General features: G+C 42.0%; 1 protein-coding gene across 1 annotated transcript in view; it reads left to right on the forward strand.

Moving 5' to 3' along the window:
* The window catches only part of jph3b (junctophilin 3b), a 75,451-nt gene that overhangs the window by 51,837 nt on the left and 5,659 nt on the right, over positions 1-17,955 (forward strand). The window contains exons 4-5 of the mRNA XM_039808976.1: positions 1,444-1,568; positions 3,520-4,496. Coding sequence (XP_039664910.1) covers positions 1,444-1,568; positions 3,520-4,496 — 1,102 coding nt within the window. The remainder of the gene's footprint in view (positions 1-1,443; positions 1,569-3,519; positions 4,497-17,955) is intronic.

Genomic DNA, 17,955 nt, shown 5'->3' on the forward strand with positions numbered 1-17,955 from the left:
ATTAGAGGATGGATACCCGAACCAAGGCCGGGTTTGGACAGATATTTAGAAATGATGTTCGGGTTCGGGTCGGACTCGGTCACATAAGTGCGATAAGGCATTGAACATTTTATATTTAAAAAAGCTTATCATGTAGGTGCAGGCTTGTGTTAATGTGTGCTTGTTGCCCCGTGTGCGCTGATGCGCTCATCTGTTGACATTTCTGAATGCCTTCCTGCTGTTGCTTAATAAAAGCGGGCTTTCCACACAAACAAACGTATGCATCATTAGTATAAGAAAAAAATGAGATTTTAACTTTGTCGGGCTCAGGTTGGGCTCAGACATAAATATCTTAATGCCTGTTGGGCTTGGGCCGGGTTCGGTTACTGCTCTGTCGGACGCGGGCCGGGCTCGGACAGAAAAATGCGGCCCGATCCACACTCTAGATCAAATACACTATGATGTAAAACAGCCTAACTCACGATTTACAGTAGCTGTTACATATTTTTCTGTTCTGTCAGACCAGTAAAGGAGCATAAAATAGTGAATTTAAAAAGTTCTGTTTTCAGGTGAGAAAAATGTTGGCTTGGTATGGACAGAAGGTCAAAGCAAAGAGAAAACATTGTCTTTAGCTTGCTTAGTGTGCCTGTACACTAACTGGTGTCCACCATGTCAGGTTAATTAGTTGTGTGTTTGACAATTATGGTTACCAACTTGTTTTTATGTGGGTCCCAACAACATCAACAAGATCACTTTTGGAATAATTGTGAGGACAAACAAATTCCTTAATTTGCATACATTTACCTGAACTTTATTTTTCTTCCAACCATTAAAGTAGTGGGCCCACATTGCAAAGTATCCCATCAGCACTTGGGCCACAAACACAATAATCAAATTATATTTATTAGCACTATATATTAGGGATGCACTAGACGCTTTAAAACGTCACAGTTAATTATTGGTAAAGGCTCCGCTACACTGAGTGTTAACTGACTGCATGTTATGTGTAGCAGTGTGTGCAGTTCTTATTAAACCTCCTTGACAACATAAACGCTCGTGTATGCATAATTAGCGTGAAACCGTGATCATTTTTTAGATTATAATCGTACCAACAAAATCTATAATCATTGCATCCCTAAATCCAATACAAAGTTAATGGAGGTGAACAGGTTGAGTTCTGAGAGTCTTGTGTGTATTGAATAAACGAGGGCTCAAACACAAATACCCCTGTATCAGTGAAAAACTGAAATGCTGTGGTGCACTTTTGGCACTTTTATTGTGTTCTTTTTTTCCTACAGTATTTTTGGACAATGGTTTTCTATTCTGTTCTGTCCTTTTCCTTATCTCCTTCCAACCTGCTGTACTTTTTTCTTCTTAAATGTTTTTGGACACTGCTGCTAATGATTCTGAATGTTTAAAGTTTGATTTATTTATTGTCCATTCTGTGTGTCTTCTGTGTGTCAGGACGGCTCATGCACAGGGTAAAGCCGAGGCAGCAGTAGGAGCAGCTCAGAAAGCCCAGGAGGAGAGTCGCATGGCGAGGGTCACCGCCAAGCAGTTCTCCCCTTCGTTCCAGCACCCAGGAAATGGTGGTCACACACACTAAAATCGCAACATATATATGCTCATATTGTATGCCGCACATGTACATAATCCACAAACCCAGCCAAGCAGACACATACGAAACAACACATGTGCCTAACACATGCATGAACAAATGTGTGTGTGTGGGATGGTGATAAAGGTCAGTGTCAACCACCCTCCAGCTTTGAGTTTCTGCCTCTGTCACTCACACCTGTACAGCACTGCAGGTAGCCAACCCACAAGAACATGCATGCACTGACACACACACGCACGCACGCACGCACACACACACACACACACACACACACACACACACACACACACACACACACACACACTGACTTTATGACACATACTGTACACTCCCACACACAGATACCTGAGATGACAGTGATTGTTCTTTTGCCATCTATTCTGCTCTCAGCGGCTGTTTGTTTCTATTGTGAGGACATCCATGTCAACAAGTATCAGTGCTGACATTTTGCAACATGTTTATGTTGAGTCGTGCATGGACATCATCGTGTACTCTGCTATTGCCTTTGTATTTGTTTGCAGATAAAAACAAAGGGACTGTACAAAAATTAGGGGGTCAGAGAGGTAGATTGATTTCTTTGGAAAAGCAGGGGGAGGATCCTTGAACTTTTTGGGAGATTTCTTGTAAAAAATGTTTTAAAAGACTAAATAGATAGATCACACATTTCTTTCTGGAGTAAACATCTCCAAAAGGCCTGGCCATGCCACTCAGGCATCGTGTAAAAGATTTGATGGACATATTCATCATTTTGTTAGGTTTGCCATGAATTGTTTTTTGGGTGGGGTCCAAAGAAAAAAAATTATAATGTTATGCTTTAAAAAAATAATATTAAAAATAATAAAGAGTCAAGCCCCCTCCCCACCCTAATCATTTTCTTATACCGTCGGAGATAATGCATGACATTGTTGCCTGTACTGATAGTTATTGTGCTGTCATTTAACCCTTGTGTTGTCTTCCCGTCGACCTTTCCTGATGTTTTTGTCACATTTTTCCGATGTTTTTTTTTATTTTTGTTGCGATTCTTTCAACGTTGTTGTTCTTTTCAACATTCTTTTATAACTTTTTTTCTCCATATGCTATAAAATTGAATAAATCCCCCAAATTCAATAAAAGTAGTGAACTGATCATTTTACTTGTGAAGAGTATTTTATGGAACCATCCACGATATTTATTTTGACAATTTCGTTGAAAGAAACCCAAATTCTGATATAAAAACTTTTTGAAAATGGGTCCCATTTGACCCGAGGACAACAGGAGGGTTAAAGAAGTTTTAAAGGTCCCATGACAAGGTGCTCTTTGGATGCTTTTATATAGACCTTAGTGGTCCCCTAATACTGTATCTGAAGTCTCTTTCCCGAAATTCAGGCTTGGTGCAGAATTACAGCCACTAGAGCCAGTCCCACAATGAGCTTTCCTTAGTATGTGCCATTTCTGTGTCTGTAGCTATTGAGGTGGAGAGGAGGGGGGAAAGGTGGAGGGTGGGGGTGTGGCCTTCACCAACTGCCACTTTGCTCGTTTGAAAGCCATGATGTCTCTCTCTCTAATGGGTGGGCCAAATTCTCTGGGCGAGCAAAGCAAAGAAAGGGGAGGTAACCTTGCTCCTTATGACCTCATAAGGAGAAGATTTCAGATCGGCCCATCTGACCTTTCATTTTCTCAAAGGCAGAGAAGGATACCCAGGGCTCGGTTTACACCTGTCGCCATTTCTAGCCACTGGGGGACCATAGGCAGGCTGGGGGAACGCATATTAATGTTAAAAAACCTCATAAAGTGAAATTTTCATGCCATGGGACCTTTAAGAAGTAAGCAGCGATGGCAGTGTCATGCCAACAAGCATGAAGACAGCGTAGCTTCCCCACCTCACCGTTTCACCACCTCCCAAAAAGTCCCATCTTCATTCTGATGTCTTCTGTCTTTTGCAGGCATGGAGGTGCAGCGTCCCAAACGTCAGGTGTCCAGCGAGGTGGAGGGTGAGGGGTTGTCGAGTAGCGCTGGCACCGCTGACAGCCCCGACCTTTATGTAAAGAGCGCGGGCTCCGACGACCCATCTAACGACGCCGCCACCCCTGATCTCAGCCCTCCTTCTTCTTCACCGCCCCACACCCCTCCTCCCCCTGCCAGGCCGTCCCAACGGAGCAAGAGTGCCCGCTTCCACCGACAGAGTGCCGTGGACCACGGGGACAAGGGGAAGGACGGAGGAGAAAGGGGTGAGAAAGGTGGTGGAGGAGGGCAGACGGAGATCCAGGTGTTGATGGAGGGAGGAAGTGGGGGAGGTGAAAGTGGAGGAGGAGGGAAGGGGGAGTACACGCGGGCCAACAGCTGGAGCGAAGACAAGCGGAGAGGGATATTGTCGAAAGGAGGAGGTGTGCTCAGCGGACGAGGAGCGAGCCGCACCAATGGACACAAACACAGCTCCTCCAATCACAAGGCCCGGGAGCACGGATCGTCCAATCACAGACAGGCCAGAGGGGACAGGTGGACAGAGTCGTCCTCGTCTGCGTCTTGGACGTCGGGGCGCAGGGGCGTGCACGGTAGGGGAGGCCGGCTACTGGAGCAGGATGAGGAGAAAATAAGCAATTATGAGATGGAGATGAAGCCTTTACAGCCCAGAGACTCCACTACCCACAAGCCCCATGGGCCCGGGGAGGAGAGGCCTGGGCATAGTCATGCTCATGGAGAGGAGCGGCCGCACACCGTGCAACGACAGAGGCATAAGAACCGTGAAGGGGGAGAAGAAAAGGAGAGGAGGGAAGGGGGGAAAGACTCAGCGCACAAGCTGGGGGAAAAGATGGATTCACGGCCTCTACGTCGGGACCTCACTCTCTCCCCCCCGCTGAAGTCCTCCCCCATCACACCGGAGCAGCAGGACCACAGCCTCATGCAGAGCAAAGGCAACCCGGTAAGGCTCATACTGAGAATACTAACATATTTCTGGTTCACACAAACACAATACTTAGAGTGGCTAGGAGGAACTTTCAGTTTGTGTTGATTCTAGCGGCCCCTTTGGACAAAAGCTGTACCACACCTGCTGTCGTAAGGATCTTTTACTTTTGCATAGCTGCAAAACAGAATATCCATGCTTAAACCCTTATACGTGAATATTGTGTGTAAATACTATACTAGATACACAAATCTACTGTTATCTAGGGATAGTAACAACAATAACAAAGGCAACAATAATGTGCCCGATGCAGCAAAAAATTCATAATGTCCACGGGAGGAAAGCATGTAGGCTATTACCCACTTCAGATTACTGAGTTAGCGTTACCGGGATGTCATATAGTTGTGGTGAATGTTTTGCTCGGACAGAAAATCATTCATTTACAATACGAGAATATGTTAGGCTACAGATGCATCGTTACATTATAAGTGTTGCATATTGTAACTTAGCCTACTTTGGATGAATCCTGAGCTAAACCAGGTAACATTATCACAGTCACTGGGGCCTATTTTAACGATCTGAAACGCAAGTATCAAACGCCAAACGCAAGTAGCTTTGTGGGCAGATCTCGGGCACTGTTGCTATTACACCCGCGGGTGTAAAAATGGGTTGGTCTGAAGTAGCTACATTACTCATAGGTGTGGTTTGGGCGTAACGTGCAATAAAGCAATCGGAGCGTTATATCACATTACCTTTATAAGCAGGCGCGCTTGTTCCATGGCAGATTGCTATTATAATATCGGATTTGCTAGGCGCACGCTCTTAATACAACCATGGGCGCACGCCAGGAGCGGTTCACAGCCGAGGAGACCGACGTTTGTAAAATGTAAATAAAGAAATGACACAAAAACATACTTTCCCATGTTTTGGGCTCACTCTCATTGAATTACGAGTTTATGAATGCATGGTGATATTTTTGCAATGTAGTCTAACATTAGACCGAGATTACCTCACTATAGACCATGCAGCACTTCTGTCTCTCCTCTCCCGTGCTGCTGCTGGGGCATTTGGGTTAAGTGGCATCGGGACATGCAGTTCAACATCACATCTCCTCTAATATTTCCTCATTTATGTCATCAACACATCCATGATTCATGGAAATGTTGTGTAAAACAAGGTCATATTTTTCCTTGTATTTATGTATGGTTTGCAAAAATGGGAACTGCTGGGTCCCTGAGATGAGAGAAGCAAAGTGTACGCGCGGTGTGCGCACTTTAAATTACGGCCAAGCATGCGCCCTTAAAATAGCATCTGAATAACGAGCCACTGACTTTAGACTAGGTTTTTCCTGGTCAGTGGCGGAATTGTTTTCTGAAACTGCAAAATAGCACTAGGGAACATTTGCGCCGGAACACGGCTCCTCTTTTTGCTGAACCGCCCCTGGAGCGCAAATTCATTCCCTAATTTACCGACATGAGTCTGTGGAGGGAAAAGTCTGCTGAGCGTCAGGTGCAAAATAGGAATGATACATGCGTTGGTGTACAAAGTCAATTGCGCTGGGTGCAAGATAGGGCCCACTGTGTCACAAGCCAAAGCATTAAGAGTTTGTTGTAGCAGTGTAATAATAATAATAATAATAATAATAATAACTAAAGCCCTATTCACACGGGATTAGTATTACTTGGTGACCTCTAGTCATTTGAATAATTTAATTACGGAGGTTGTCTGGGATCTTAATCCCGTGCGAATCGGCCATGTCTGTAATTTGTCAAGTAAAAATTCCACAGCAAATGACCTACCATATTTCGCCGAATATCGAGATCCTGTGATAATATTAGTCCCGCGCGAATCGACATGTCTGTGATTTGGCGGGGTCGTATATCATTTTTTTCAAGGTTTTTGTTTTGTGTGCGCCTTTTTATAATAATAATAATAAATTGAATTTATATAGCGCTTTTCATGGACTCAAAGTCGCGAAGACGGATATGGGATCGCAGGGGGCTGCGGACACCGTCTTTGATGACCAATTTATGTATAGACCACCGCCTGACCGGAGAACTCCGCCCCCGATCCACTCCGCTGATGGTGATGCTGTGTTGGTGCCGCAGCAGCGGGGACAGGAGTTGCGCCTCTGGTAACCCTTATCGGGCCTGGCCCCCAATTGCGGCGCAGCGGCCTTGCCCTGGCCGTCCTCCACGCACCTCCGAGTACCCAACTGTCAGGGTACAGATATGTCAGTAAATTTGAGTAAAATCACTGATCCCTTACGAATGTGCCACATGCAACTCAGATATGTGGGGAAGGGGGGTAATTTCACAGATCACAGAGGTCCCCAGATGATTAGCGCATTTCATGAAACCCAAGGACCCTTTACACAAGAATGGGGACAAAAACAAAATAGTAGGCCAACACAAACATGGACTGAAAATAAATAAAAAATGACCGCCAAATGGAAGGGGGACGTAATTGCATGTAGGCTACCGACGTACAACTATGTCTGGCATTGTAAAGTTATGTATGAAATAGACATATTAGGAGGAAGAGGGTCAATTTGGGGTCGCTTTTTGTTGCACTGAAATCTGTGACCCATAAGAATGTCTGACTGTAGAGCCGGTCTACCTGCCATGAATCATTTTGTGACTTTGCAGGGGAAATCACACCCGAGGAAAGGCATTAATAAAAACTATATACAAATTGCGTTCTTTTCACTCTTTAAGCTATGTTCACACTGCAAGTCTTAATGCCTAATTCAGATTTTTTGCTCAGATCCGATTTTTTTTTTTTGGGCTGTTCACATTACCTTTTAAAATGTGGCCTATATCAGACTCCAGTGTGAACTGTTTGCGGTTTCGAACTGACCCACATGCGCAAAAGAACAATAACAATGACTTCAGATGCAGCACGCTGTTGCACTAAAGTTAGGTAGGTTATGGAGGAAGTAAGCATTTTCGCTTTTATTTCAAAATGTTTGTGTAATGGCAGCTGTTACATTAATGAGCAGGTGCTAGGAGGAGAAGAATGAAGAGAAAGAGAGCCAAATTGGCTATAGAGATGGGTGGGTGGTGCGCCCAATCCCACCTCAGCCGGCGCGTGCCGGCCCTCGCTTTCATTGCGCCACGGGGCGACCCTCTGAATCACGTGCGTGTTAGACTCCTTGGTCCGTGTATTAAGACGGGTCGGGTGGGTTCGTCGCCTTTTTACGTGAGCCGATCCCCGCCCTGGTACGCGACGCGGTTGGGGCACACTGAGGACAGTCCGCCCCAGTTGACAGCTGCACCGGGAGCAGGGGGCCCCGTCCCTCCCCGCGGAGAGAGAGGGCGTAGCGAGGGTTATTGAGGTAAAAGTCGAATAAAATCCGCCTTGGTTGTTCACACTGCAGCCGCATTGAAATAAATCTGATCTGGGTCTGATTCAGGACCACATATGGAAGTGGCCTGAATCTGATTTTAAAAAATCTGATTTGGGCCACTTTTGCCTACAGTCTGAACGTAGTCTCATTTGCTGTTACACATCATTTATGATCATCAGATGGAAAAAAACAATTTCAGAAACATTTAAAAGTTCCTCGTAGCTACTTTAACAAACTCTGAAAGATCATATTAAACCTGCACAAGATTTTTGTTTCATAAAACTGCTGATATCCTCAACACTACACTGCACTTTACTTCCAAGTGCTTTGTATGGTCACAGGCTGAAAACCCATCTGGTGCACAGCAGTTTGAGTTGAAATTTAGCAGAAAAAGGGCTCCCACCTGCAGCTGTAAGCAAGCAAGGTTGAATATCTTCATCATTGTTTTCACCTCACCAGCTACTGGGATTAAACAGTTGACACTGATAACATTAGATTATATAAACCCTTTGGGGTTTCCTGTCTTCCTTGCACTGTTTATGTTTATCATGATGAATTGGTTACTATGTACAAATTATTATTCTTTTCTGATGTGCTAAATAAAGGCAAAAAAATATGTTCCATCAGTGCAAATTTGCCTTTTGCAGCTTTAAATCTTTGTTAGGACTGCACTAGTGTTTGTTTTATATCGTATAAAATATGAAGTCAATAAATATTGTAGTTTTATTTTTATTTTATTTTTACGTACATTTTCTAATGTAGCACATGTACAATTTAGAATAACAAAAAATGACTCAACATTTTGTGAACTTTTTTGAAGGCCTAAATATATGGAAGCAAAGAAATGCCATAATAATGAAAGAAATATGTAAGAAACTGGTCACCTTATGTTATGAAATGTAATAACTACTGAATGCTTCATGTTGAAGCCTACAGACAACTGAATGTATAGCATTGAAATATTTTCCTTTGAAACCCATGTATCTAAACTTAAAATTCACAGAAGGCAATGTTAAAGGCCCTGAACCCCCACATAGGTGTTTATAGTTAATGTGGCTGATTGGACCTTTTCCAGGACTGTGTGGGTGTGGTTAGACTGAGTGATTGACATCTTCATGAGTCACCTGTTAGGGCGGGACAAATGACATCTTTATCATCCTTATTGGTAGAAAGAATTTGTGACCTAATAAATTCCCATCTAAGAGAGTCTAAAAGAGTCTAATCAGCCAGAATAACTGAAAACACTTATGTGGTTGTTCAGAGGCTGTAAGACGTACAGATTCAAAAACATTTCCTTTTGGGGGGGGTCACAGATTCAGAGAAGACAAAATTGAACTTCCAGTCACTCATCTCAACTTCTCTTTCCTTATCGTGTGACTGACAGAACGTAACCTGGTTACGTTGATATCTTGTGCTCCGCCTCTGCTTCCTGAATCAATTCCTCAATACATCAGCCAGACCTACCTCCACAGCGCTGCGGAGGAAGGTCTGGCTAGTCCACACAACATTCTGGGATAAGTGAAAAATGTGCTCTGGTTCATTGGCATTTCTTTAAACCAATTACAAACATCTTGGGCGGCTTTAAGCGCTGGACACTGGTAAAGGTGCCTTCCACACAATAGCCTGGGTAGGAACTTGTTTTGGTGGAACATGTGCATGTAAGGAGGCAAGCTCTGGAAATACAATGGCTGTCGAATGTGTCGAATTTTACTCAGAAAAAGATCAATATAATTTGATAGTTGGTTCTAGCTCGGGGGAGGTTTCCCTAATCGCATGGAGTTTAGAATGCCAACACAAAGAAAGTGGAAAGTGAGGGACATCTGGACAAAAATGAGGGACATCCGGTGGAACCTCCTGCGGCACCAGAACTATCCCGTAAATGAAACATCGTCAATATAGGCTAGGCCTGGGTTAAATCACACTAACACGCTTCCTCATGTGACGTGTCAATCAGCTAACCAGAAGCTCACTTCTCTAAAGACACCAGACTGATATCATAACCTTTGTCTGATCAATTCAATTTAGGCTGAATTTCTTATACTTGGCGGTTCGTATGCTCAAACCACATATATAAATACATGTAAAGTTTGAATTTCAACATTAAAGAGGCTATAATCAATATTTTATATTCACAATGGAAATTATTATAATAACTGATATTAAGACTGGCTTAAACAAAGAGAATAGAATAGATCTAGAAGAAAGATTAATAAACAATAAATGCAGTGAGAGATCTGCAAAAACCAATACATTATTTTGAGTCACTTTGCTATTCTTCTGGCCAAAAGTATATGGACAAGTAAAACTAAAATCCATATGGGATTGTTGCACAGTGTCCAATGACCAAAACCATGACAAATGATCTGCTGCTAATAGGCCTCCACTCTTTTGCAACCATTCAGCCAGAAGAGTAATGATATCCAACACGGATGTTGGGCCATACGGCTTGGTTTGCAACCCAAAGGTGTTGGATAGGGTAAGGTCAGCAGCCTGTTGCACCAGCTGTGTGTAAGTTCGGTTCAGTCTTAAATTAGGGTGTAAAGTCCATACTAAACGACAGTGTTGGGCAGTTACTTCCTATATGTAATACATTATAGATTACTAGTTACTGTCATTTGAGCGTAATTAGTTATATTACAATATTACTGTCTCTACTATCTCTACTTTTGCGTTACTTTTGAGTTACTTTTACCAAAGTAACCGCAGAAGTAGGTAGATTGTGAATTTCACCATGGGATCGACAAAGTCTCAGCTTTATCCACTGTAATAGCCTACATCATAATTTATTCATACTATTTTGTATTATTCATTTGAATCTGCAAAGCAGGCTAACTAAAGTTATACTATAAAATAAATAGTGAAGTAAAACGTGGGCCTACAATAGGCTTACTTGACTGAATTGTAGTGGAGTAGAATTATAAAGATGAAAATACTCAATTAAAAGTACCTTACAACTGTATTGAAGTACGGTATAGTTACTTTCCACTGCTGATAAAATGTTATGCTATTACGACAGATGTTATCCGTACCGTCTCTGGTTCTGGCTCTGACCACGGGAACAGTGATGGGACAGCACCTTGCTTCAACACAACGTAATAACTCCTGAAAATAATGGGAGTGGGCCTATATTTCCATCTCGCAAATATATTCGTCCCTGCAGTCCTCTCAACCATCGAATTGCATCGAATTGGTAGTTATGCGTTATATTACTGCGTTACTGCAAAAAGGAATACATTAGTGTAATCGCGTTACTTTTGTAACACGTTACTTCCAACACTGCTAAACGATACGTTGAAACTAGTTAGTTTGATGCTAAAGTTGTGTCCATGTTTGGTTGCACCACGGCAACGTAAGGTTCACCTTATACTGGAGTTAAGTCCACACTAACCAGAATTAAAGCTTAGATTGTGCCCAAAAAATCAAGCTCGACCCTACCCGAGCCCGTGCACGTTGTGATCGAGCCTGGTCCGGCCCGACACATTAACTGTAATTATGAGCCTGAGCCCGATTTTAAACTCGACAATTTTTTAATACGTGGGCCATTATAACTGACGTTCTCAACTACAATTCCGAGTTGTTTGAACTACAGAAATCTGTTAAAGGGGTGATAGAATGATTATATAGGGTATTTCACACTGTTCCTTATGGTCTCCTAATGGGGTATGTAACATTGGTTGGGCTGAAAATGGCCTGGTTGATATTTTACTGGCCCTTATGCATCCCTGTGTTTTGGCCCTATTTGTAACAAGAGCTTTTCTTCCAAATATGGTATGGTCATGAATATTTAGATGAGCTGCGCGCTGATTGGTTGAGCGACTTGCCATACGCAGACATTAGAGACGCGCGCTGATTGGTTGAGCGAATCCCCAATACACATACATTAGAGAAGCGACAGAATCTCATATTCCAGACACTGCAATGTTTCATTACCAAATTCACTTCTGAGACTTTTTTAAGCGAGAAATCAACTATATAAAGCTGAAATATGGGCCGTTTTACAAAAATGTATGGCTAATTGCAAATTTGGTAAGACGTGTCGGACTTTAGGAGCTCCACACAGTCTGACGAGAAAGCGGCAGCCTGCTGGGCTCCATACCCAGCGCAAAGTCACCCTTTGTGGATACTGCACTACGGGGCTCCGCGGCCAGCTGCCAGCATAACTAATATATTTACGGTTTGAATTTCGTCATGCCACTTATATAACATCATTCCCCAATGTCTTATAAAGCTAACTGTTGTGTCCGATTTGATTTTAAGGCATTTTTACGGGTTGGCGTCTTTGGTAGAACCGACAGCTGCTTGCTATATGTCCCATTCATTACAATGGGGAAATACCGCAGCTAGCTAGCTACACTTTTGCCATAACTAAATTATATTTACAGTTTGAATTTACGTCCCGCACTTATACAACATCATTCCCCAATGTCTTATAAAGCTAACCGTTGTGTCCGATTTGATTTTAAGGCATTTTTATGAACGCAAGGCGTCTTTGTAGGTGGAGCAGCTGCTTGCTATATGTCCCATTCATTACAATGGGGAAATATCGCAGCTTGCTCACTTTCGCATAACTAAAGTATATTTACAGTTTGAATTTCGTCACGGCATGAATATTATAGGTTCCTCAAGGTCTTACAAAGCTTAGCTAACACTCACGTCCGATTTCGGATTTCAATTGAATGTATTTTTGTGAATGTCACAGTTAGGAGGAGGCTAGCTAGCTCTCATTGATGGACTCCATCTCACCGCGGCTCTATCAATGAGACTCACGGACAAGAGGCGTTTATTTCCCCGATTGTTTGTTTGTTTAAATAACTCAACACACATACCCATTATAAGATTAACTGGAACCTGCGGGCTGCGATAAAAGATTGCGGCTGTAACAAGCTCGCTGACACTGCGGTCAGGGCGGCGATGTAGCAACCCAGGCAGCACCAACACCGGCACTAAACTCCGACACACAGTCGGAGAAAATTTGCAATTAGCCATCCATTTTCGTAAAGCGGCCCATATTTGAGCTTTATATGGTTGATTTCTCGCATAAAAAAGTTTCAGAAGTGAATTTTGTAATGGAATAGCAGAGATCTGCGTGACCTAGCTAGATTCAGAAAACTACCTGATCTCAGGTCAGTTGTGTAGCCTATGTAAATGATGGGGCGTGACCGTTCTCTTAATACACCCATGGGCTGACAAAGGTTCCGGTTTTTGGGAGGTTGACGTCAACTTCCAGCTTTGTTGGGATTCGCCCGTTTTCAGCGGCAGTTTCAAAATATGAGATTTTCATAGTAAAGGGGTGTCAATGGGATTTTGAGCTTCTATGTATGTCCTATTTACCCACCGAACTGTCGTTATTCAACTATGACAGGGTAAAATCGGTTTTGCATTCTATCACCCCTTTAAGAATTATCTTAATGAATAGTGCAACAAGGACGAAGCATGTAAACTGCGTTGTTTGTTTATTTAGAATGGAATGGATCACAAATGGACCCGAATGAATGATGATGATATAATGCATTACTAATTTAATTTTGGTAATATTAAACCCGTTAAAATCACAGTAACACGGGTTACAACGCATTTTAACCCAACAGTTAGTCTTTTTTTTCGGCAGAGAAAACACAAGTCCGTGAGCCTTATTTCCTGTTGCTGGAATTCGGTGGTTAATATGACTGCAGAGACGGATACATTTGCAAGATGGACATTATTTTCAGGAGTTATTACGTTGCGTTGAAGCGAGGTGCTGTCCCGTCACTGTTCCCACGGTCAGAGCCAGAACCAGAGACGGTACGGACAACATCTGTGTCCTGTCAGCGCGGACGGCCGTGTGTCCCCGTGTGCTGGAAGCATCAATGATTCTCAACTGGTAAAAGAGATATCCACGCACTGCAGATCTATGCACTTTATTAAGCATACATCATCATGCACATATCCGTTGGTAATGTAAAAAAACATTGATTATAGCAGCTTTAAATTTCAGAAGTTTGAACATCTGCATGGCTCTGTTTGGCCTTAATATCACCCTGGACGGCAGCTGTATGGTGTATTTGTCATATCTGTCATGTCACTGCCACACATTGATTTTATTAAAAGGATTTGTTGTCCACTGTCATGAGGATACATTCCATCCCCAGTGACATAACACAATGTTATCCAACATATTAAGATAATCCTGGGGGAGAGGCACAAGGTTTAACCTTGTGAAATAAAGAAAGATTTTTTTGTACTACGAGCAAGCAGGGGGGATTACGGCGTTTTAATATAATTTTTGGCTACGTCTTGACTCAGGCTGGAGGACGGACCCAACCACGCTAATCCTGGATAATAATACGGTCGCAGCATTAGCTAATGAAACCAACAGGAAAATCAGCTTCAAAGGAAAACCACTCATCGTACGCCGCAGACATGCACTGAGCTCATTATAAATCAAGCTTTTTTTTTTTTTTTTTTTTTTTTTTTTTTTTTTTTTTTTTTTTTCTCTCTCTCTCTCTCTCTCTCTCTCTCTCTCTCACACACACACACACACACACAAAGGTACACGTAGTGTGTGTAAACTGTTAAATACAGTTCCACACTTACACAACTTGCTCACTTTAATCACTTTAATCCAAATTTGTCTGCAGTGTGATGACTCTGGCACAGAGAATGAAGTCAGTTATTTAGTAGTTTAGTGGCTGCTGCTGCTGCTGCTACCTGCTAAGTGAAAACATGAAGCCTAAAATATACACACACACACACACACACACACATACACAGATATACAGGCGGTAAGAGAACCACAGCGGTCCTCTCTGCACCTTAGTAACAGCAGACTGGCAAACTAGCCCCTTCCTCACAGAAGGCCCCCTATTGGTTAACCAGAGCTCTGTTGCTAGGGAACAGCTTATGCCTTGCTTCAATGGTGGCCAATCGGTGGGCGTGTGTCAGTGACAGAGGGGTGGGTGGAGGTGGTGTGTGTGTGTGTGTGTGTGTGTGTGTGTGTGTGTGTGTGTGTGTGTGTGTGTGTGTGTGTGTGTGTGTTTGCAGCTGCAGAGAAGCAAGTGAGATTTGTGTAAGACAGGTTCACAGCATACACAGATACTATCACACTCCGATAAATACAAACAGGGAATGTGCAAACACCATGGATTGCTCTGACACACCGACACACACACACACACACACACACACACACACACACACACAAACACACACACACACACACAAGCACACAAAGGACCTCTTTTTACCAATCACTCAATCAATCAAACTTTATTACTATGGTGCTTTTTGTGCAAGATGGAAATACAAAATATGCATTAGATAGAAACGGAAAAAAAACATACTCTTGTACTGTATCCAGTATTAAACCTCTGTACCAAAATAGCACTGCACCTCTGTGTCCATTCAAAGACATCAACCAGTCGTCATCATGGAACACAGAAATGAAGCCTCTGTGCATCCCAAAGGCTCATATTTACAGGAACCACGCCTCAGTAAGATGTGTCCCCAGACAGCCGAGCTCTTCATGGCTCACAATAACAAAAAGTAGCATGATGACAAAGACATCTTAAAATTACATTAAAAATTTTGGAACAGGTTAGTAGATAAACCAGTAACTATGATCTAGAAAATAATATCTCAAGATTTTGCTTGAAAATATCAACAGATTGTGATGCCATTTGCTTACAGTTTTTTTCGATTGTTTAAGAACTATTTTAAAAGCAGGGACCGGTTTTTCAAAACACTACACCCAATTAGCACAACCACACCCCCGGTTAGCAGAACTTTTTGCAAAATGAAACACTCTTGCAAAAACTATACACTAATTTAAAAAAACATTTTTTGTTACCATATGAAACACGTTTCATATGACTTAGTTCTGTTTGAACCGGTTACACACTGCTGTTGCTAACCTAAAACACTTTTAGCAATTCTACTTCTCAGTGATTAGAGTACTGTAAATTAAGTACACAGAGAAAGTGCAAACATACAATAAGTTCACCAAACACTACACAAGACCAATGCTGCAGGAAAATATCATTTATTTCTCTCCATATACCCAAATCAGTCAACATGTCAACATGGAGAAACACACAACAAAACATATCCCAGTTTTCATGCTTACTACAGTAATGTGCATAACACTGTTAGCTCAGCAAACAACAGACAAACATAAAATACTGTATCCAGTACAGGTTACAATTACTGAAAAAAAAAGAAAAAAAGAAAAAGATCTGAAAAAAAACTGAAAATACAGTACAGAATATACTAGACTTGCCTGCTGCATTTTTATAGTGCTTAAACCTGATTGGTGTGTCTACAATTAAGCAATCATGTGTTTTGCGCACCTGGTGGCTGTGTTTCACAGACTGACTCATAGGTGTGGTCATTTGACAGTCAGTGCTTTGGAATTGCAAGGAAGTGACATCAGGATATACTTCTGTGTGTAATGTATACAAGTGTGTTTAGTGTTTTGCAAATCACTATGTGTATTGTTTTGTAAAAAGTGTGATCTTTGATTTCAGTGCGTAAGCAATCGGCAAAAACTGTAACACTAAAACCTGCTTCTCTATTATGCCATTTTTTTTTTTTGTACCACCTCCAAAAACACGGATGCCCCGGACAGGGGACGTCCTGCACCAAAAAAAATGGCAGCCCGCAAAACTATTGCTGTACACTACACACTACACACTACACTCTACAACTGACAAAGTGCAGACTTTCATCTTTTTGGATACCAGTGAAAGGATTCAGCGAGTGAACCTGACAATTAATATAATATGAAAATAACTAGAGCAACGTGTAAAATTAAAGTGGACACATGTTTGTTGACAAGCACGAGCGACAAGTGGTGAGCACAGGAAATCTCACCCACTTTCACCCAAATTCATTTGTTATTATTGTATAATTATTTTAGGAATTATGCTAAATAAATCTTCCTGCTGCTGTACTCCAAAGTACTCCTATTTGAGAAACACTGGTCTTAGTGGTAGATCATGGAACAACTAAAAGGCCAGTGCCAGATGAAGGAGCAGATTTAGTGCGTTTGACAGGTAGTCAGTCACTTTTCTAATGAGTGTTTAGAAAACCAATAGCGATGTACAAAGACGAATCTACTACCTAAAGCTTTGTGCACATGCTGCTGCATTTTGGCTGGTCTGCAGTTTATGTAAAGCTTTCTTAGGTGGGCCACAAAATAAAGCATTACAGTACTGTTGTCAAGCCTGCTAGTGATAAAAGCAGACATAGGTCTGTCAGTATCTGCGTTGAAGAGTTGTGACTGTACTTTCCAAAGATGATAAAAGGCAGTGCTGGTGATATTTTATTTTATATGTGAGCATCAAAATTCAATTGAGGATTAAAAAGCAGACCAAGGGTAGCCTGACAAGCCAGACCCACATCAAGTTGTTGGCAGCCACTAGGGTGCGTCTAAATTTCTAGGCTAGACCAAGGGTACTAGCTCGAGGCTTGGTGTTTTTGGTGTCAAGGATTTTAAGTCAAAGTCACTGCACAACTTGCATCTTGGAGCCTGTGCTCTAATTATTAAAATGTAATTTTCTTTGACATTAAAAAGTATGGTGGCGGGTTGTGTTGTAGAGTGCCTAATCCTGCAGAATTATTGGTCTGTCTATAGTTTGTATGGCAATGAAAATCACTTCTCTGTTCACAGATAATATTTACAATAGTTGGGCATTCTACAAGCCAATTTAGCAGAACAGTGGTAACTCTAACTCTCTAAGAAAGCAAATAAGTGTATTTTCCAACATGTCCAACTGTTTGTTTAAGAGGCAGATCCTGCGGCTATCCATTCCATATGATTTACTCATTGAAAATACTAATTGTGAATGATTATGCTCCTTTGGCACAAAGGAAATAATTACACTGAAGATTACATCAAGTTATTCAGTAATCAGCTGACTACTTTTATAACGTGGAAATGGATATGACTATCTAGAAGTCAGGAATTGTGCTACAGTGCATGGATAAAGAGCACAGATTTCTTAATAAATAGAGGTAGAAAAGGCTAATGATCAGAGGATTTCATCCGGTAATTAGCTATGGCACAGGTCAGTGATAAGCCAATCACCGGATTGATCAGCAGAAACCTTATTAGCAGCCACTCTGGACAAATTTATTTACAACAATGTTGCA

This window comes from Perca fluviatilis, chromosome 8, assembly GCF_010015445.1.
Source record: "Perca fluviatilis chromosome 8, GENO_Pfluv_1.0, whole genome shotgun sequence".
In the NCBI taxonomy this organism is placed as follows: Eukaryota; Metazoa; Chordata; class Actinopteri; order Perciformes; family Percidae; genus Perca; species Perca fluviatilis.